Below are 23,403 nucleotides of genomic sequence, written 5' to 3'. Positions count from 1 at the left end.
ACTTTTCTAGTGCACTATCACAAGAATAAATGATGATTTAGATACAGAATGTGATAATACACTGCTGACCATGTTGTTTACAATCCAGTCCTGGAAGGGTTTTATCAAAACAAGAGCGCACAGAAGTCGAGTTCTTCGTTTTACAAAACTGTGTGGATTCCCGGTCGTCGCCGCTTTGAACAGTATTTCAGTTCCATGTGAGTTTGGTATGTGAGGAAAGCACGAGGTGACGACATACAATATGGTTATACACCACGACAATAAAAAAACATTTATTCGTTCCTTATTATGCGTTTCCTTTTTTGCAGAGTATACAATATGTACACGTTCATCTTAAATGCACAGATACACTATATTGTAATCAAAACATGCCGTGCAGGGGTAGACACTATTTGTGATATGGAACTAGTCCGTAGGTATTTTCAGACTAGTAGGTTGTGTAACATACTGCAATTGTGGAGGAAACAACTAGTCCCTCTAAATGTCCAGGCGTGGATTAACAGACTAGTTAACTGTATGCTGTGAACACATAGTTCCTACAAATAGAACAAGTACCACTTACACATCTTTTTTGGTTCTTTATGTCATAAGTCACATTGTTAATACAATGTTAAATACATATTCCTTTCTTCTCAAATATTCATTATTAACACATTTTATTTTGAAAACATTTGTATACTACACTATTCCAAACGTCGTTGTATTAATGTTGTTATTATGTAAACACTCTTGCGGTTAAATAGAACACCCATGTACCAAAGACTTTACTTGAATATATCTCTGCAAGGATACCTTCACTGCACATTTTTTTTTAGGAACAATATTTATGGTGACAATTATTACACATTGCATGAAAGGAAGTAACTATTTATCTTTCAGCTTTCAGAGTTCAACATATATTGAGAATCCAGAGAAGTGTCGACAAGTTGAAGATGAGCAAGTTTCAGGATATACAAGAGACCAAATGATGTAGTGATCGGGGGTTCGTGTTGAACACCCTTATCACAGGATTCAAGCATTTATTTCAAAGTATAATACGGCACCAGGAAAAGCGGTAATTGACAATAATGGTGAAATAAAATTAATAACCAGACAATCCAGTGATTGACATCCTGAGCATCGATCCACGCAATTGGGATACGATGACATGCATCAACCAAGTCAGCGAGTCTGACCTCCCTATCACCCGGTGACAGAAGTCACCTCCAGCAAACTACTCTTCAAATCATGCATTCATTGTTCAGTTGTATTTGTTTTTTAAAGCCGCACTCTGAAATATTCTAGTTGTATGGCGGCGGTGAGTAATATCCGAGTCTGGACCAGACAATCCAGTGTTTGATATGAGGAACGATCCAGTGCATCCAGGTCACAAAGTGTAACCAACAAGTACTTAATTGTCAGTTTTGGAGTCCTAAATACAAGCATTAACCGGATATTTTATTTCCGGGAGAAAAGTATATATGCATAATGCGCATTATTAAAAAGGTATTATTTTTAACTGTGGGGTATAACCTTTAAGCAAGGAGCATATGGTTGACAGTGAGTCAGCCAAATCCTTTTTACCCTATCTTTTTTTAAATCTATCGTACCTCTACTGAAGTAGACGTCATCAATATTTCATTCGCGACTCGCACGAAGTATTTTTATTTGTGAGCGAAATCGACAAAATATTTAAGGTTTCCATGTTGTTTCCTACAACGCTGAGCGTTAGTCATCCTCGATAACCTGTGTATTATATCTCAGTTGCAAAAAAAACCCTGGACCCATTCGAACAGCACAGTGCTAAAAATAACCGTCCAGTCAAATTAAATTAACGAGCTATACAATATCAATTATAAGATGATATAGGGGCAGTGGAGGTGGTGACGTCATGTAGTTATATAAATGAATGTGCCAAGGGTTTTAATCATAATGGAATGGTTATATCAAAGACTGGATAATCGAGGATGAGCGTTGGTCGAATAACGGTAGTGTCATGACGTTGTATCCTTTTGGTGTGCAAGAAACCGGTTATTGTGGTTTCGGATCCCAGAGTTGCCCTGTTTATGATGTATAGTTTGCGAGCACAATACCCGTGCTCATGGTCTCATCAAAGTTGTAAGCGGCTAAGATTTGCATAAAATTGGACTTCCGTCTTACATTTAGCCCACAGACCGCAATTTAAATGAAGTACTGCCCAAGGCGGCTTTGAAACAAAATTCAGTGACTCGGGGGCTCAGGGTGTAGTTGGACAGACATTTGACTGCCGTGTAGGCGCTCTCTCTCTCTACAGGCATACAACATGGGTAGGGAGTTCTAACCACACGTTACCTCTGTGGTAGAAGTCGACGGTATGTCTGAAAGAAAGTGGTAAACTTGTTAACATATTCGCCGATATAAGCATGCAAAAGTATCAAATGACAAGACCAAACAACCGCAAACTGGCCTACAATACAAACACAAAGCGGTAAATTGCCAGTCTCGGAGACGTGGAATCGTGAACTAACTTGGAATGACAACATACGGCATACGTGTACCACATACGGTTTTCTATTCTGAACAAAAAGAGTTGGGTGTCATGACTATTTCGGGGGCTATTTTGTGTAATGGAAACCAACCAATCAATTTCGTAAAAATATTCCACATCCCTAACCTTTTCTGTTCAGTATTACGAACACATATTTATTATCCACAGATGATATCGGTTGGGATAGATCAAGCGATATCTCCCAGGAGACAATGTCATGACTAATCTATAAGCCACTTTGGCTGGTTAGCTGTACGTTTCACACTCAAGACACTGGTTATTAATGTTTACAGACTGAAAAAGTTGGAACCATGATTGTCCATGACAAGTAGACTCTCGCCCTCGTGTTTAGATTCTGTATTTTATTTTATATTTTACAAATACTGATGTATGCTTTTACATGGCAGAAACTAAGTTGTTTATTTTTTTTCCATTTGTAGATTATCGGTAAGCTGTCCCCGATAACCTTGCGAACTTAGAGTTGATTTGTGCCGGCTTTACAAAGAAAGCTAAATGTCTTAGGTGACATCAAGCAAGGAAATTATAACCATAACCGTCTTATCTAAAGTTTGCTGTCCCGTGCTCAGGATCCCTCCAACCTTTATTACGGGGATCGTCATTGAAAACAAAAATGTTTCGTTATTACGCCACACAAGTTGAATTTTACTATGTAATCAAATGCATAACACTTTGTATTGACAGAAGCTCTTTTGCTAGAAACATCTTGGTCGTACGATTGTCGTAGCCCTACCATTGCTTGAAGCATGTTGGTCGAGAACTCGGCGGTCCAAATAAATTTATTCGAATACTTACTGATTTTGCTTATAACTAGTCCGGGTAGAGATTGTGTTATGACGAGCTGAGATAATTAAACTAATATACTTTTCAAAGAATAGTTAAAAGCGAACTTTCAAGTAGTTCGAAAATTCTCTTTTCCTCTTGGTCGATCAAGTTTCTAATCCGCTTAATATTACTTTTGAAACTCACAATGAGCTTTCGGTTCCAAATTCTCTTCAGCGAGGTTAAACCGATTGATAATCTAGCTCTTCATTGAAAACAGTATGTTTATCTCCTAAATAACTTAGTATTATATATGGCAGTGTAATGTATTGTTAAACAATGATTGTAACTGTATTGCATTGTTTTTGTTGAGATTCAGTAGCAGTTCATTACATTGTATTTGGACAATGATTAGTTGTCAGGAATGTAGTAATATTTCATGTAAGCAGTGGTGAGGAAGTTATACTATTTAGATGCTCGAAAAATCTGTAAACTTCCGGAATAGCATGGATGGATGTCATGTGTTATAGAAACGTGGAATACTCTGTGTTGGATTGGCCAAGCCTTGTGTGAAATGTCTGGAAGATATTTAGGCACGCGTCCGCTCCACTTATTACGTCTGTCATCTCACATTTCGTCTGACATTACATCAAGACCAGCTTTCACCCTGGATTCCTAGCCTAGACCTATCTCGGAAGCTTAACCACTGTTGCGGCGAGGTGATTATTATTCTTGTCGGTGTTATTTCCACAGCTTTCACATTTTATACTGCCATTGAATATTGTACGACCACTCTAATGTGTACTGCCAATTCAATTGCTGTGTAGTAATTTGTGTTGATTATTTGTAAACCTAGATTTTTGTGTAATACAATTGTTGATGCCATTTGTTGATTTCACACTAAATTCTTTAACATACAGATTTATTGGGTAATATATTGTTTCAATTTGAGAATCGACACATAACAGAAATTGGGGGCTCGTCCGGGATCGAATTGAATATATATCACAAATTATTTGTCAAATTATTATATAAACATTTCATTGTCTAAAATTGTGTGAAGCCAACAATCCCTATGGTGTTTAGTGTAGATGAGTTTGTTAGCCAAACTTCTACGGAACAATTATCTGCACTCAAAAAGTCAGAACTGGTCGAATTGGCCAAACATTACAAACTTGATATCAAATCGGGTATGCTTAAGGCTAATGTCAAGGAAAATGTTATAACACACCTGTTTGGAATGATTTTTTTATGATGATGTTCTGGCCTTGATTGAAAAAAACTGATGTTATTTAAGAGGTTAGAATTTGGAAGAGAAAAAGTGGCTATGGAAAAAGAAATTCGGCTTAGAGGAATGGAAGCAGAAAAAGAGAAATAAAAAGAAGAGAGAGTTTCATACCAAATTCTTTTACGTACAGATTCTTGGGTTAACATATAGTTTCAATTTGTGCATCGACACGTAACAATATCAATTTATTATCAGTTGCGAAGAACACTCACTCTCAGCTGAATTTACTTGCAACGTCAGAGGCCCTGCTGGATCACAATGTCCACAGTACCCGCCACATTTCAACTCGATGACGGTTCCTTCTTGGTTGCGAGTAATGGACTGGATTATAGACTTATAACCGTATTTCCTCCAAGTTTGCTGAAAAAAGGAAGCAGCAAGCAGATGTCGTGTGTCACGTGGTTCAGCTGACTAACCGAACTAAATCATTCGCTCATAACGATGACTACATCACAATTTGCCAACAGTCTTGGAAGACAAAGTGAATCTGGTGAGTGAGTGAGTGAGTTTGGTTTTACGCCGCTTTTAGCAATATTCCAGCAATATCACGGCGGGGGACACCAGAAATGGGCTTCACACATTGTACCCATGTCGGGATTCGAACCCGGGTCTTCGGCGTGACGAGCCAACGCTTTAACGACCGCCCCACAAAGTGAATCTGGGGTATGGATGAATCCTACATGAATAACTAAAAGGCCCTAACCTGTATCCCCCTTTAATAGATAAATCCAGTATCTTTACCACCATATGGTATGAGTATTATTATGCATTTAGTGATAATATCCTATATATACCTGAATATGTATAATCGATACTTTACTTGAATACGTTCGGATATTTTCCATTCACCTCAATGCTATGTGGCACCCATGGATTTTCATCCTTGTTACATCACCCTTTGAGATAAACAAGTTGTAAGCTTAGCCAAATATCCAGAATATGTTTAACTAATATTTATAAATAAGCTGATCCACTGAGGTGACAAACAAGGTTGGTTCATGTGTGCTGATTATGCTATGTTATGACTTCAAGCATGAACCTTGGATGGGAGCATTCGTTGAATGTGATACAAACACAAGGGTTAAAACAACAACTCGATGACTTCATCAGCCTCTACACATATATAGGTTCATTCCCACGACGCCGACCTCTATAATCCTGCTATTGTGTAGAGTTTATACGGAAGAAGATCCCCATAGATGTTTGTTGATTCGTTGCCACATTGTTAAAGCTGCATGGATATACGTGTGTTTTGCAGCGTTCTACAGAGTATTAGTAAAGAAAGGTAGGTGTGCCATGTGGGGTTTATGTGTTCTTAGCAGTGTACTGAATGTTTAGAATGTACTACAATGGTCAAGATCAGCACTATTAAAATTTGATGAGAATGCCATGAGATACAAAGAATTCAAACAAAGTAATTTGCATTTTTTGTCGCAGGCAGTTTATTTTTGTCTGAAAAGCCTGAAGCATAATGATTTTGTTTGATAACCACAAAAGGTCGGTCCCTAACTATCGTACTTGATATATGTTCCTTCACTTCTTTGAACATGTTTTTATCTATGTGCCGATTATCTTCAAACAAATTTGTCTTTAACGGCAGTGATCAACGTTTGTAAAACAAACGAACTTGGGATGCTTTTAAAGACTTATTAAACGGTTTTTTCTCTTCTAAATACATCAATACAGATAACGAAGAGATGTATTGAGTACTCTCAGTCATAACACAAGTCTCTGATATGGTTGATTTATTATCAGAACTTTAAGACAACCTATTCCTACTAATTTTGAAATATACCGACACAAAATCGTAAACGACCCATTGAAATTGCAAATGGAGTTGGCTTTATTTGATTATAGTGTTTCGTTGTTAAAAACGTTTTATTCAAACATGGCTGTTCCGAAATGTGATATGCATATTTTGGTTGTTTTGAAATCACAACCATTCATATTAACTTGCATATAAAAATCAGTGGAGATGTTAAGGTTGGCTATATGTGGGAGACCCCTTCTGTAGTAGCAGCCGAGACACATTTCCAAGAATACACGAACATACGAACACACACATTCACCCAATTAAAATACTAAATAAATCATATTTTCTCAAATTCCAGACATACTCATATTATAATACTTAACCGAAGTAGTGTGTGTATTTTGGCACTGTTTTAAAGTTACTTGACTACCCTTTCTGGTGCTTCCTCTGCCTCACTGCATGATGATAGGACTCAATACTTGCGACCATCTGGTGAAACATACAGTTCTTGTAACAATTCTGCAGCGGGTATCGGTGATACCTCGGACGCTCAGAAACATCAGGTCAATGGACCGCCTCCGTGGTCTAGTGGATACAGCGTCTGCCCGGAGAGCGGAAGTCGTGGGTTCGAACCCCGACAGCATCATACCAAAGACGTTAAACGATGGTGCTTACCTGCCTAGCGGTCGGCACTATGGGGCTAAAACAAGGCCTGGTCGGTTCAGTTAACCTGCGGCATGTTATGTCTGTGGGCTAGCACTATGAACTCGGCATTAGTCCGGACTAGTACAAGCACGCACGCACGCACGCACGCACGCACGCATACAAGCACTTTCCCTTTAAACATTCCTGCAGCTCCAGCCTTTGGTGTCCACATTTCACAACATTTGAGGTACAATCGAGCATGCTCTTTCTACCAATTCTACCTCTCAACGAGCGCCGTACCATTCTTGGTCAGAATCTTTTTGATCAACGTTACAACATTCAAGGCCTGTATAAAGCTTTTAAAACGTTTTATGATAGACATGTGGAGGACATTTCCACATTTGACGCGTCAGAGACAAAATGATGCAATTTTTTTCACGAACCCCAGGTATCATCACTATTTGAAAGTGATTCATAAACACATGCTCATGATATAGTCGATGTCGTAAATCGACTCTGCTTGTAGCAGGGATTTAATATGAATATGGAAAGGGTTTGGTCGCTTTTATTTACATAATATCACATGCTTACCTCTGGCACGACAGCCAATCCAGTTCCCCTCAAGTCAACTGTAAATCTTCCTTTAGTTCCACACCTAGCAAGACCGTTCGCGTGAGTGGTATAGCAGTCAGCAGCTCTGCCATATTGCATTGCCGCATTAGTCCAATTGGCGAATGTGTAGTCCTTCCGCACAACAGCCATGTTCTTTGGATGAATGGAAAATAGGCCATGAATTTGATAATTGTCATAAATTATATTATTGCTTCCTTCATGTATTCCAGGCGTACTCATTACAGTATAAGAGAAATGTTCCACAGTTTTGTCATCCCGACATTAAATTTTGTATTGTTATTTGGCTGGCTATTTGGTCTTATTAGGCAGCCCCCTCTAGGATGGGGCCTGGTTAATGTGTTTGCTTGGTTTTGTATCCTGCCACTGCATTGGCTTTCTTAGCCACGTGCTCATGGCAAATGTCAGACGTCATACATGATATACCCCCTATAAGGGAATAACATTGAGGGTCAAGGTCACTCCGTGTGAAATAGGCTTAAGAAACGTGTGTACACGAATATTGACTAGCTTGGGTGTTTATGAATGTAACTTGATGTAACCTAAGTAAAAGTAAATATGATCTCTAGGGTGGGGTCTCATTCGCATCAACTGTGTGAACTTCGTATTTAGGCCAAGGTTACTAAAGGTCGAATTATGAAACATGATTAAAATTTCCCGAATTTCGGATTAATTTCTAAAAAAACGACGCGTTATCCAGTCTTCCTATGATTAGGACAATACCTCATGGCTGCGTCAAATGTTAGGGTTGCTTTAAAGGCTTTTGAAATGGCTTGAAAATGGTTTCATTCAGAAAGTATTGGCAATGTCTTCATATTTGTCCCCCCACCTAAGTTTGCAACAACTATTGTTCTCGCATGCGATTGAAGGTCAAGGTCACTCAGTGTGAGATAGGCGTTAGAAATGCTTGTGTACAAGATCACTTGAGTATTGATCATTTGACAAAACGCACTATACATTATCTCTAAGGCAGGCTCTCAAACGCATCATGTTTTGGGTAACCTCCAAATATGGCCAATGTCAAGGTCAAACTATAAAATATGGCAAAATATTTTGTAATAATTCGTCAAACATCCGTATGTTTTGGAATAATTCTTCGGACATCTGTATGTTTTGGAATAATTCGTCAAACATCTGTATGTTCAAATCATTTAAGAAGACCTAATAATTAAATCAATACATATGGTTGTGTCACATGCCAAGGTTGCTTGAAAGTCAGTCATTTACGAAATTCTTGCCTCTAGTTACATTCAGGAAGTTAATGTTAGCATTGAATAGAGATTTTACATATATAACATCACCTAAATTTGGTCAAGGTTGAGGTCCCTCGGTGTTTTGTAGATTTACCAATTGGACTTCCTGTGTCAAAGTTATATTAAGTATTTTATAAACAAGGTCTCTAGTGCGTTATAGTTTAATACAATGAAGATCATAGCAGTTTTGACTTGAATGAATGGGACCCGTGAACCAAGGATCATTAGCGTGGAGACACTAGCAGCACCAAGTTGAATTCCTGCTTAAACAAGAAAACAGCCTTATCACTATCCCTAGCCATGCGGCACATTAGAATTTTTGTTTAATCGAATAGTAGTGAATAACATGGAAGTTAATGTTAACTATAAACCAGAGCTAGGCACTGGGGTGGCCTTATGTCATGAGAAAATCTGATGGCACACGTTATGCACTACATAGAAAAATACATGGATCAAGGGCCTACCTGTGTATGCACAAACATAAAAACAAGTAGCAAGCGATGTAACTCTGGAAAAATATATTTTACGTCACCAATTTTCGAACTCAGTTTTAACAAGATAAGCACACACACTTTCATTCATGAAACTTATGGTGTTTTTGAGAAAACATATCTGAATATCACGCAGTAGGCACTGAGTTGAAAAGCGGGGAGCAAGGGCTAGAACTGTGTAAAGGAATAGTTAACGGCACCAATTTTTTAACTCGTTTAAGATGATGACCAGTAAGATCAGTGTGTAAAAATCCATTTCTCTAACTTGCATAGTTTTTGAGAACATTTGTCCCCATTGAGAATCGGACGGACGGTCGGAAAGATTAAGTCCGTTCCTCGATCCCCCGACCATCTTCCCATTTCCTAGTAATTATTACGTTTATCACCATATATTTACAGGCATAAAAATAAGGCCTTTTATATAATAAAATAGATGTTAGATACCTTAAATATCTAACTAGCTTTGACATGTTGTCAGTTTATTGGGCACGGACGGACAGTCGTCTAATGCACAGTAATTCCCTGAGCATAGCTTCGTCCTTTAGGTAAATTAGAAACCCATGATCGTGGGTTCGAATCCTAGAATCGTCCTGCTAACATTTCCAGGTTTGTCAACACTTTACTCTTGCCCGTGGGGCTCGAAGCGGAAAATACGAGGGGCGATTGTTAAGTTGTGAGCCTACCTCTGAAGGAGTGTGGTACGGCTGAATTCCTTTGTGGTGGTGATAGACTGATCAAGTACATTGACATACCCAGGAGGATTGTTGTATTGGACACATTATTTAGTTCAGTATAAGCTATTGACTGCAATGAGATGACTTAAAATGGAGAAACAGGAAAAGCGAGCTGTTATCAAATACCTTTACATGAAAGGCTTAACACCCAATGCCATATATGAGGATATGTTATCCACACTTGGGGAAGATGCCCCGTCATATGCAACAGTGAAAAGATGGGTGGCAGAGTTTAAACACGGGCGATCGAGCACTGATGATGAACCCCATCCTGGTCCACCTGTTGTGTCTTCAACACCTGAAATGGTACAGCGAATCCTGGACATAGTCATGGACGACCGACGAGTGACACAGCGACAGATAGCCAACTTAGTGGACATCTCTCAGGAGCGAGTGCATTTCATTCTGACAGATATTCTAGGAATGCACAAGGTTTCTGCTCGATGGGTCCCCAAACTGTTGACAGCTGATCAGAAACGTCAAAGAGAGAATCACTCAAGGGAGAACCTCAAGGTTTTTGAGGGTGATCCAGATAACTTTCTCAAACGATTTGTTACAATGGACGAAACATGGGTCCACCACTTTGAGCCTCAATCAAAACCAACAGTCTAAACACTGGAAACATGTCACATCTCCTACTCCAAAGAAAGCAAAGTCTGTGCCTTCAGCTGGGAAAGTCATGGCATCCCTGTTTTGGGATTCTGAAGGTGTGATCATGGTGGACTGGCTTCCTAAAGGCCGTATTGTTACAGGGGCTTACTATGTGGAACTTCTGAGACAGTTAAGAGAGAAAATCAAAGTTACGCGACGTGGAAAGTTGACGAAAGATGTGCTATATCATCACGACAATGCTCCAGCACACACATCACTGATAGCAATGGCCAAAATCCATGAGTGTGGCTTTGAACTTCTCCAACATCAACCTTATTCACCTGTTTTGGCTCCGTCGGACTATCATCTGTTCCCACAGTCGAAAAGGCATTTAGCTGGAACTCATTTCCAGTCAGATGATGACGTCATTACAGTGGTCAACAACTTTTTGAGAGACCAAGAAGTTGACTTCTACCAAAGTGGCATAATGGCATTGCAACATCGCTGGCAGAAGTGTGTTGACCTTAAAGGGGACTATGTCGAAAAATAAAAAGCTTTGGTATCAAACTGACTTTGTTTTCTTTGTTAGGCTTAGAACTTATCAATCGCCCCTCGTATCTCTTGGGGCGACCTTTACACCAAGCTGACACCCCGTGATATGACTGAAATGCTGTTTAAGTGCGGTTCAATACTAACTCACTGTTATTTAAATACCTCTAACTGTATAAACCCTAATTGCACCCGTCTTATGTTACTCACCTTGACATCTAATCTAATCTTTTGGAACCACACAGATCCACCTTTGTTTGGCCATGTGTATTCGTTCGTACACCCAAGTGATTGTTTGGCAGGGTAGAAGCCATCGTTTTCGTGGAGAAGCGTAACATATTCCTGAGGATTTTCTGTACTCATGTCGTGGCAGTATATCCGGGTTTTGTTGAACGGATGGCTCCCAAGATGGAGCCAGTACTCCCCATTTGGGCTGTTTGGTTGACACTGCTGCACATCAGAGCACGACATAGCCACTGTTGAAAAAATAATGAGAAAGCCTACTAGTTCGCAATTTGCCGTTGAGAGTTGCGTCTCTTTGAACTTCCTGAAACTACGATTGTAGGTTCGAACCGCGGTTCGCCCTGGTTTGTGTGCAACGTTATCGCGATCATGGGCTTCATGAAGGCTGTAGACGCCCTCGACCTGTGTGATTTCGGACTTTTCTCGTACATTACACGCTGTGATAAAACTAAACTATTGTCCTGAGCGGCGGTAAACCCTCACCCAAATATACACATATTCAGCAAAGTGCATCTTTAATTATAAGTGATACGAGTGAGTTTTGTACCGATTAAAGTAGTGAGAGAACGCCTGGAGGAATTGTTGTCGTTCTTTAATAGGGAACATATACTGTGAAGGGTTGATTAGTGGATAACACTTATTATTCAGGTTACGAACGAAAGGTTTCCTGCTTATAAACATGTATCGCAAGGTGAACGGGTTAAAAAACGAGTCGAGGTCAGTTGAAGTAATTAATGATTTTTACACCTTCACGCTTTCCAACAATTTCAAACAACCATCTCCCCCTGGGATTGTGATGAAATCTTTGAAGGAGTCCAGTAAATGAAACGTGATAGTTTGACACTGGTATCAAATCCTACACTAAATTAAATTATCTGTCATTGAAGCGACAGCAAAAAACTGCAAATTATAAGTTCCCGAATCGCAAAAGCCACCAGTTCAGTTGTTGCGTATTCTATATACAAAGTAAAATTAACAATATTTAACAGTTTATAAGTTTTCTCCAGAAACTAAACCTACCTACCTTTTAACCGGACACTTCAGAACAGAATAGGGCGCCAGTTCAGCACATGTCTGATTTCAGCGATTTTATAATGAATGATGAACAGCTTATGAGTTCAACTCTACCCTCACTTGAACTACTACATAACAAAGGGCATCAATTCGGAACTTACGTTATGCCTCTCTCTCCAGGAATAGCGAGTGAGTGAGTGAGTTGGGTTTAACGCCGCTTTTAACAATATTCCAGTTGTATCGCGGCGTGTCAGCTTAATGTGGGAGGAACGCCCGAAGTGATGCAGGTCTCAAACGTTTACCACTTCGGTGAAAGCCACGAGCACGGATATGGTGCTGACAAACCTAGAAACGTAATCGGGATTCGAACCCACACTCATAGGTTTCTGGCGTGCCCAAGGGACGCCACTCTGCACAGCGAATCTCCAGGAATAAATACAACTCATAGGTTATACTCACATACGCTCCAGTCCATCAAAGACAACTTATACACAAGACAGGCCAGCCTCGTCACAGACTGAAAAATGGCGTCGATTGGCTTCAGTCGCTGCCAAAGTAAGTACTGAACATCTCTTTTTAGTGTTCCGTATTTGTCACATGTCACATGTAACAATGCCTCATTTTGATTCTTTAACAGTCTGATCTGACCATGAACTCATGTGTGTCGTACTCGGAAAAATACCGAAACTTACGAGCCGCTTGTGTAGAATTTGTCTTTGATGGACTGGAGCGATTAAAACGTATGTTCGTATAACGACACGGAACGACAATAAAATAGGTAACTGTAGAAGGGTTCAGTTAGGTCTCAGTCACACATTCAGGAGTTTTACAGCCGTCCTTGATAGGACCATTCCCAATTAAAATGTGTCAAAAGTCTGATCAAGGATCCTGTGATTCGTGGCGGGAAATTGACAATCAGATTTTGTTCAGGAAGCGTCCCGATTCAGCCGTTTCCAGCCGAATTCGTCCCGATTCTCCCGTTCTCAATCTGAATCTGATCTGATCAGTATCTTCCGCATGGTGAAAAACGACCTAATCTGCTCCGACAGCGTCCCGATTCTCCCGAATGCAATCCGACACAGATCAGACACTGACCGGACAGTGCACCGACAAAGACGGTTCGCATTCGGCAAGATCTGGACGCAATCTGGACTCAGTCGACAAAAAAAGGGCAATGAACAATTTATGCCCGATCCACAGGACACCGCCCAGACAACACGGGAAATTGTTACGATTTTGATCCGATACAGCAGAATCTGTCAAGACATAGTGACGATTGTAATCCGACGAGACAAAATCGGAGTTTTCCCGAAAAAAAGGTTTCCCGAATGTTACGGGACGCACCATACTGTCGGAAGTGCTTGGCCGACCTCTCTGGACCTTTCCTGATCCGTAGGACTCTGTTACGAAAGTATACGACTGCGTTCAGACAATGATAGGACATTCCAGATCATTAAGGATAGTTATCCGACTTTTTCACTTTACGTGTCGTCGCTCTTTCTGATCTCAAACGGGAGCCATAATCGGCACTGTGTGAACCTGGCCTTAAACCCAAAACGCAGTTACGACAACATGTACTGAAATTTGGTATGTGTTGCTATAGTCCTCGCCACTTGAAATAGAATAGCGAAACATCGCGATGATTAACGCATGTATGCTAAATTAATGCTTATAAAGTGAAACCATTCAGCCGATAAGGATTATTACCTACAGTTATGCAAAAAAATTGCAAAGTGCGCTTTCCAAGAAATGTCCATTTTCTTAGCGATAAACATCATCATTGAATATACCCACTGTTATAGGTAATGTCTAGGCCTACCGTAAAACATACCGTATATATAATGTATGTCTATGTCCGTGTGTGCGTGCGTGCGTGCATGCGAGCTTACCTACGTACAAAGAATCTTTTTATGAAATATGGAAAGTATCATGCATATATTTATATATATACAGAACAACAAAAGTTCCTGTGACATTGAATAAGATTAAATGCAAAGTTTTGTTTTTAACCAAATCTGAAACAATTCCGGTTTGCAACAGATAAAAGACTCCTGTAAGTGTTCAAATGGTTTAATTTGCCATACTTACTTCAGAAAATGCGTGGTTTCATAAACAAAAACATGAACATGCCAAAATGTCAATTTACAAATCAATAGCGTGTGTATCCACCTTTGGTTGCGATGCAAGCAACACATCTTCGTCTCATGGAATGGACCAGGCGTCGCACAAAGTCCTGTGGGATAACTGTCCATATCTGCTGGAGCATGTTCCGAAGTTCCTGGAGTGTCTGTGGAACACGTGGTTGACGTCGAAGGCGCCGATCCATCTCATCCCACATGTGCTCGATTGGTGAGAGATAAGGGGAGCGAGCCGGCCAGGGGATGACATTCACGTTGTTTTGTTGAAGGGAATCCTGAACAAGTCGAGCAATATAAGGCCGGGCGTTGTCATGTTGAAAGGTAATGCCTGGGCCATGACGACGCAAAAAACGGTAGAACAACAGGGCCGATGATCTCGTCGCGGTAGCGCTGTCCATTGAGATTTCCCTCTACCACTATCAAACGGGTCCTCTGTCTTGCTGTAATCCCACCCCATGCCATTACGCTGCCTCCCCAGAACCGATCTTCTTCAATGACATAATGATTGACATAACGCTCACCTCGAAGTCGGTACACTCGAATCCGCCCATCGCTGTGGCTGAGGTGAAAACGAGACTCGTCAGTGAATAGAACTTGTCTCCACTGCATGGCCGTCCATGGGACGTCTGACGGGTCTTCTGGCGACAATCCCTGCACATCTGAGGCGACGACGTACGGTTTGTGAAGATATTCGTTGAAGGCCAGGGATGCTTCTTGCAGTCACTGTTGCAAGCTGGAATCGATTTCGTAGGTGTGTTGTTCGAATCCAGTTGTCTTGTCGATTATTGGTTACGATCCTGCTTCAAGCATACCAATGGCTCGCAAACGCTCATTTTCGGACAGGCGTGGCATTTCGTAATGTTGAATAATTGCGTAATTTTGATGTTTTTCTGAGTGGTTTTTGTCAGCACGATGCTAAACAATGCATATGGAATCCCGTTAACGCACATGTTTTTATACCCATTCTTTGAGTAGTGAAATTCATGGGGCTTGCATAAAAGTCACCTTTTGCATGGAATGCATGCTTTTCTGTAGCAGTTGCGTTTTTGTGACTTGATTCCATACATGTACTACAATATTGAAAACCAAACTTTACTTGTTTGAAAATACACTAAAATATTGGTGTCACAGGAACTTTTGTTGTTGAGTATATGACAAATACTTGATATTTTTCACATTTCATAAATAGTTTATATGTGCACAACACATTTCAAATAAAACACACACAAATAAAAACACACTTTGAATTAATTTAGAAAGATTGTATTTCCCAGATTTCTGATTTTTTTTCTACACTATTTAGCGACACAGGGGAACTTAAAGAATTTAGTCTTTTTAAAAGTGCCAGGAGAAGGAAAATAACTTAAATATGGTATAATAATTGAATATTAAAATTTATGAATAATACTGGAATGACTGTCGTCCTTTATACTCACCCCAAGGCTTGCAGGAGTAGTCAGTGTCGTTCTTTGGTTGACAGTACTGGGACTCGAGGCACGTGTGGTTCATGCACACTCCGGCAAGTCTCTGGCAGGCAACACATGCATGGTCATATGAGTATATAATAATAATTCTTCCAACATCAATAATCCATTGAAAAAGTACAAATCAAACAAACAAACTTAAAACCCCATGTTTTCATAAAATAATTGCCTATGTCAAAAGCCTTGTTTCCACCCGTGTATTACAGCGATCGTGGCGCTACCCTGTGTGGAACACGAGTTGTTTCCCTTTGATGAAAAGGCGATATCCAACAAGATCGATGTTCTTATTTCGAATGGCTTCACAAAGATGGCTAACTGGTCCATCAGATTACAAAAAGATTCGAGATTTCACCCCTGACAGACACAAAATAACCACGGCAAAGACGCCACGGTAAACCATTTCACCCAACACAGTTAGGATTCTTATTACTGCCTCATCTTACACTAATATATTCATACAGACTAGGCAGGACAAAGTAACACTGAACATCGCAGTAACGTGAAACACTCCGCAGGGGTCGTCTGGAAATAACACTTCATCTCAGTCACTGCCATAAGACTGCCTCCGTGGACAAGTGGTAGATCGTCTTCCCGGAGAGCGGGAGGTTGCGACATACAACGAAACGTTAAAAACTTGTTGTTAACCTGCCTGGTGGTCGGCATTATCGGGCTAAAACAAGGACCGGTCGGCTTGGATGCTGTGTCTGAGTGCGGCATGATATCTCAGTGGGCTAGCATTTGTCCGGACAAGTACAAGCAGCCCCACACATGCACGTCCCTGTATAATAATCTTGAACGCGACGTTAAACACCTCACCTCACCTCACCTCACCTCACCTCACCTCACCTCACCTCACCTCACCTCACCTCACCGCTATAAGCGTTCAGTCGTTCGAGATAAAAAAAAAACAACAATGAACTATATATGTATAGATAGTACTTTGGCGGGTTGATTAAAAACTTTGAACCACTCCGAAATATTTGACTTCACTTAGTTTTTGGAACAATTCGACAGGCGATGGCAACGACCACGTTTTCGGAACCCAGATGTTGATTTTGGAGAACGTTCTCTGATGGGGCTGTCGATATGTGCGATAGTCCTTTCATATTTTAGATCAGAAAAGTAGGTTTGAAATGGCAAGGGTGGAAAGTAGGCTTTGATATAGGCATGTGGACACTCTTGCCTCGGGAAGATCACAGCTGTCCTCAACATTCAAACTACATTCCCGAGGTCTGCATCGCGCCAGTCCGCAACATTCAACAACATTCAACAACATTCCACCTGTATCTCTGCGGCAATACGCAACATTCCAACTATATCCCTACGGCCTGTATCGCTTTGTCCACAACATTACACAACATTACACAACATGACACAACATTACACCTATATCTCTGCGGCCAATATTGCGCCAGGCCTCAATATTCAACAACATTCAACCTATATCTCTGCGGACTGTATTGCGCCAGTCCTCAATATTCCGCCTATATCTCTGCAGCCTGTATCGCGCCAGTCCGCAACATTCTACAACATCCCACAACATTCCAACCATATCTCTACGGCCCGTATCGCGGTTGTCCGCAACATTCTACAACATTACACCAACATCTCTGCAGCCTGTATCGCGGTTGTCCGCAACATTCCACAGCATTACACCAATATCTCTGTACGCAACATCCCACAACATTCCAACCATATCTCTACGGTCCGTATCGCGGTTGTCCGCAACATTCTACAACATTACACCAACATCTCTGCAGCCTGTATCGCGGTTGTCCGCAACATTCCACAGCATTACACCAATATCTCTGTACGCAACATCCCACAACATTCCAACCATATCTCTACGGTCCGTATCGCGGTTGTCCGCAACATTCTACAACATTACACCAACATCTCTGCAGCCTGTATCGCGGTTGTCCGCAACATTCCACAGCATTACACCAATATCTCTGTACGCAACATTCTACAACATTCCACAACATTCCAACCATATCTCTACGGCCCGTATCGCGGTTGTCCGCAACATTCTACAACATTACACCAATATCTCTGCAGCCTGTATCGCGGTTGTCCGCAACATTCTATAACATTACACCAATATCTCTGCAGCCTGTATCGCGGTTGTCCGCAACACTCTACAACATTACATCAATATCTCTGCAGCCTGTATCGCGGTTGTCCGCAACATTCCACAACATTACACCAATATCTCTGCAGCCTGTATCACGGTTGTCCGCAACACTCTACAACATTACACCAATATATCTGCAGCCTGTATCGCGGTTGTCCGCAACACTCTACAACGTTACACCAATATCTCTGCAGCCTGTATCACGGTTGTCCGCAACACTCTACAACATTACACCAATATCTCTGCAGCCTGTATCACGGTTGTCCGCAACACTCTACAACATTACACCAATATCTCTGCAGCCTGTATCGCGGTTGTCCGCAACATTCCACAACATTACACCAATATCTCTGCAGCCTGTATCGCGCCAGTACGCAACATTCTACAACATTCAACAACATTCCAACCATATCTCTACAGCCTGTATCACACCAATCTGCAGCATTCCACAACATTCCACCTATATCTCTGCAGCCTGTATCGCGCCAGTTCGCAACATTCTACAACATCCCACAACATTCCAACCATATCTCTACGGCCCGTATCGCGGTTGTCCGCAACATTCCACAACATTACACCAATATCTCTGCAGCCTGTATCGCGCCAGTACGCAACATTCTACAACATCCCACAACATTCCAACCATATCTTTACAGCCTGTATCGCACCAATCTGCAACATTCCACAACATTCCACCTATATCTCTGCAGCCTGTATCGCGCCAGTTCGCAACATTCTACAACATCCCAGAACATTCCACCTATATTTCTGCGGCTCGTATCGTGCCAGGCCGCAACATTCCACAACCTTACAGCAATATCTCTGCAGCCTGTATCGCGGTTGTCCGCAACATTCTACAACATCCCACAACATTCCAGCTATATCTCTACGGCCTGTATTGCGGTTTTCCGCAACATTCTACAACATTTCACCAATATGTGTGCAGCCTGCATCGCACCAACCCGTAACATTCTACAACATCCCACAATATTCCACCTATATTTCTGCGGCCCGTATCGCGGTTGTCCGCAACATTCTTCAACATTCTACAACATTCCACAACATTACAGCAATATCTCTGCAGCCTGTATTGTGCCAGTCTGCAACATTCTACAACATCCCACAACATTACACCATTATTTCTGCGGCCCGTATCGCGCCAGGCCGCAACATTCCACAACATCCCACTACATTCCACCTATATCTTTACGGCCCGTATCGTGGTTGTCCGCAACATTCTACAACATTACACCAATATCTCTGCAGCCTGTATCGCGCGAGTCCGCAACATTCTACAACATCCCACAACATTTCACCTATATCTCTGCGGCCTGTATCGACAAGCATGGGTACCAGGGACATGTTTCGCCCCAAGAACTACACGGGGAAACTAATGAAAGACATGGGTTTTGAAGATTACCTTTGGCCAAAAGTTGACTTCGGAGAAAACGTAATTGGGTGCATGGACTACTTCGGTTCCTTCTGTCCCAAGAGTGACGTCATTGAGTTCACAAGCACCAGTTCTGGTGTTGAAGTTGAAAGAACCACACAGCGTAACACCAAGGCATAAGCGTGCACATAACATGACTCCATCTGTCATGGTTGAAAATAATTCTTTTCCAGGAAGTCGCTGGTTTTGCCGCAGTTGTGACAGATCGTCTACCTTTGAACACATTTTCCTCACGGATACCGGAGAAACACAATTCATACAAATGACCGCAATGCTTATAACGTAGAAGGAACCCATTCTATACGGGGTTGTTTCAAATTGTTGCCTGTGCTGTTGGGCAAGCATACACTGTATCCGACATACAGTGAGTGGCAAACGTTTTAAACCATCTGTACAGATCCCTACAGAATCAGTAATCAATTAACTTAAGAACCGTAGCAGGTTTACTGAATCATGAGAAGGATGTATAGTTAGTATAGTAACTCCCTATTATAACATACTGGTCCTCATCATCAAAGTAGATTGGGGGTTTTCTGAGAGCGCTCCAGAGTTTATTCAGGTATCACAAATGAATATCACCAGGGGGATGTTCATTGTCAGTTTAATAATTAAAGTCTTAAGCGTTATGAGAAGGTTCTTAAAAACACATTGATGGATTACTGGAATAATGCCATCATACAGCAGACAGCAATATTTTTTTATCAGAAATCTATATATCTATACAAATGCAACATTTAAATCAATGCCTTTATCACAAAGGAGATGCTTCACTGGGAAGACCTGAAACGCAAGTATTATAAAACCTCCCAGTACAAGCCAATTGGACCAATACATGCAGCTAAATGAGAGCTCTTGTCTTCCTAGTTCTAAAACACTTAACTGAAATAGTCGCAGATTGTTGTTCTAAACATGATGTATTTAAGGAGGACAGTAGGACCTGGTGAGTAGGCCTCTTCGCAGTTGAGCAGTAAGTGATACCAACTGATGTGTGATAAGGTCCATGACGTCCTGGAATTTCTATTGATTAAATTTAGGGTCCCTTTGATGTATGATTCCTCTGACGTCTTAGCATGGGACACGGACATAGCTACTGCGTCTGTCGCCGACAGTATGGTGGACAATAAGGACAGGGTCCGTCTGATGGTGACATTCAGATGAACTAGTTCCCGATCATCAATAACAGATGTAGTGGAGGAAAGCTTCGGGGAGAGGGTCGCAATGTTACTGTCCAACCTCTGAGAAGAGACAATGGTTGACATCCCATGTGTCCCCAGCGATGTTGAACCGGGGCATAGATAGTTTGTCCTTCTGACGACGGAAGGCGGCAAAGGCCAAATCCAGGTTCTTTGGGAAGTCCGCCATGATCGCCGCGGGAGGCAACGTGATTGGAGAAGCCGCGTTAGTGGACATCGCAAACCCCAAAAGGAGATCATCCTCGGTTGTACTACGAGGAAAGTTGAGTGTGTACGCGATCCAAGGAAGAATCAGAGTAGGATCCCCAGGGCGTAGCTGATGGAGGTGAAGCCTGGCTGTCAGGGATAGCATCCGGAGGAATAGGCCTGTTATCGAGCCTGTCTCTAACCGCAGTACCTGGAGTCGTCTGTAATGCAATTGTGGTTTAGCATCGGTAGGTGATACCCCCGACTGTTCGGTGCGTTGCTGTAAGGCTGCCGACAAGGACTGTAAAAGCGATCCCATCTGTGATGCCGAGAACACGGTCTGATCTCTATGACCCCATGAAGTTGGTAAGGGATTAGTCGCTGGAGGAACCGTACTAGTGGAAGGGTCTGTCACAGGAAGTTGAGAGGGCGGCGTTACGACCAGGGAGTGCGACATGTCGGGTGATCACTGATCTGGATCGGTATCAGTAGGGGACGCGGAACGTGAATGAGAGGAAGGTCGATGTCGATTTCCTGTCGATCCTCATGTCAATGTCAATCTCGATGTCGATGTGTAGGAGAAGCATAGCGATAGTAATCAGGCATTGAAGGGTATTTAGAGTAGGGCCGATATCGATTATCCCCATATCAATCAGGTGTGGGAAAAAGATAGTATCGCATAGGCTGGTATCGATGGGATGGAGATGGATATCAATCCTAGCCGAGGGGCTTGTCGTATCCATAATTTCGTGATGAGTTTCGATAGGGATGGTGTTGAGAGCCAAGAGTCCAAAGAACGCGATCGAACGGGAGCGGCCATGGTCATAATTATAAGATCAATCCATGGAGTGATGACGGTCCGAAGATTCAGAATTGGTCTCATAATGACGATCTCCCTCTGCTTGGAGGAATGCCTCGATGTAGAAGTCCACTCCCGTGATGATCAATGTTGACGAGAACGATCCGAATGTCGACCCTTGGGAGTATCGATCCTTAGACTGACGACTCTTAGAAGATCGACCCCGCGACCGACGACCTGAAGAAGAGCTTTCCTTTGGGTCCCTTTGAGGCTCGATCCTGTGAATGTCGAGCCTTAGGATGTGACTCTAGGGGTCGATCCTTAGAATGTCGATCTGTATCTTGATGTCGATCGTCTGCTGTGGGTCGAGAGCGCTCTCTACTTTTTCTATGTCCGGTAGACGACGCCGACATCGTATCAGAATATGACCCCAGCACCCCATTGCTTGTCCTAAAAGGTGACTAAATTGAGCAACCCGTTTGCCGTGGGTTGCGTCTCTATGCCGGTGGAGAATGGGGAGTCTGGTAGATTGGGGATCTTGTGCCAGGAACAGGTTTCCCCTGCCCAACACACAACTTTGACCCTGACTTTACCCGAACAGGTGCTAGAAGGTCAATCGGCTGGTCATTCCAAGCCCTGTGCATAGGATGTTTTTGCACATACATGTATTTTATTTTTGACAAATGTATTGTTTGGTCTTTGGTCGCAGAATACACTAATTATTGATGTAATAAATCGTCTGGAGTCCTATGCCAGAAGGCGGTGGCTCATGGGCCGATCTGGTAATGTAGACGGCTGAATACTGTATTGCTATGGGCCGAACTAGCCCGGCAATGAAGGTTTTTAACAAATAAAGCTAATCATGTCATATTTCGAGTACAACACCCCTGTATCCCTGGTATTTGCATGCTGGAGATCCGATGCAATAAAATTCCATGTTCAGACACGATGGAGGGTGGGCTTCACCATGTCCAAACAATTGTTGGGTTCCAATCGTCCAAAAAGAAGACATTTATAATTTGAAATTGAAACTGATGATGTATCTCAACATATTGATTCCTGTGCGTGATTGATTATAATAGAGATCCTTGGCAAGCAGACAATCAATCTCAATCCGTTTGTTATATCAAAAGTATTTCTGAAACTTGTGGAGAGGTAAAGGTAAAGACCTGTCAAGGTCCTTCTGGTTGAATTCACAAAGAGACAGCAATTTCCCAATCTACTATCTGTCTAATTGTTTGCAAATAAGGACATTGCTGTGGCTGTGCACAGTCCACTTAACTCTTGTCGCGGCATTGTGCCCGACTGTCTGTCTGATGTGTCAGAGCAAGAAATTGTAGCAGAATTAGGAAAGCAAGGAGTTTCTGCAGATAAAAGGTTTACAAGGAAGCAAGATGACGGTGTTATTTGAACAAACACATTTCTGTTTATCTCCTCCCGTACTACGCTTCCTGAATCTCGTCTTTGATCAAGTTTGAATTGTGTTTTAACACTCACTCACTATAAGGGGCTGTCATGGTATGGCTGGACTATCCCTAGCTG

At 41.8% G+C, this 23,403-nt stretch overlaps 1 protein-coding gene across 1 annotated transcript; it reads right to left on the bottom strand.

Annotated features, from left to right (window-relative positions):
- On the bottom strand, positions 1 to 20,055 carry LOC124132134 (A disintegrin and metalloproteinase with thrombospondin motifs 9-like). The gene is made up of 6 exons (XM_046495828.2): positions 19,654 to 20,055; positions 16,052 to 16,142; positions 11,431 to 11,696; positions 7,564 to 7,737; positions 4,787 to 4,934; positions 1 to 2,336 (listed from the first exon to the last, which is right to left on the bottom strand). Exons 1-6 carry the CDS (start codon positions 20,026 to 20,028, stop codon positions 2,296 to 2,298), a joined length of 1,095 nt encoding a protein of 364 aa, XP_046351784.1. The 5' UTR covers positions 20,029 to 20,055; the 3' UTR covers positions 1 to 2,295.
- Positions 20,056 to 23,403: the final 3,348 nt, after the last annotated feature.

Source organism: Haliotis rufescens, unplaced genomic scaffold (assembly GCF_023055435.1).
Source record: "Haliotis rufescens isolate VD_foot unplaced genomic scaffold, xgHalRufe1.0.p SCAF_4, whole genome shotgun sequence".
Lineage (NCBI taxonomy): Eukaryota > Metazoa > Mollusca > Gastropoda > Lepetellida > Haliotidae > Haliotis > Haliotis rufescens.
Note: the sequence above shows the minus strand (reverse complement) of the source record. Positions and strands in the feature narration are given on the sequence as shown.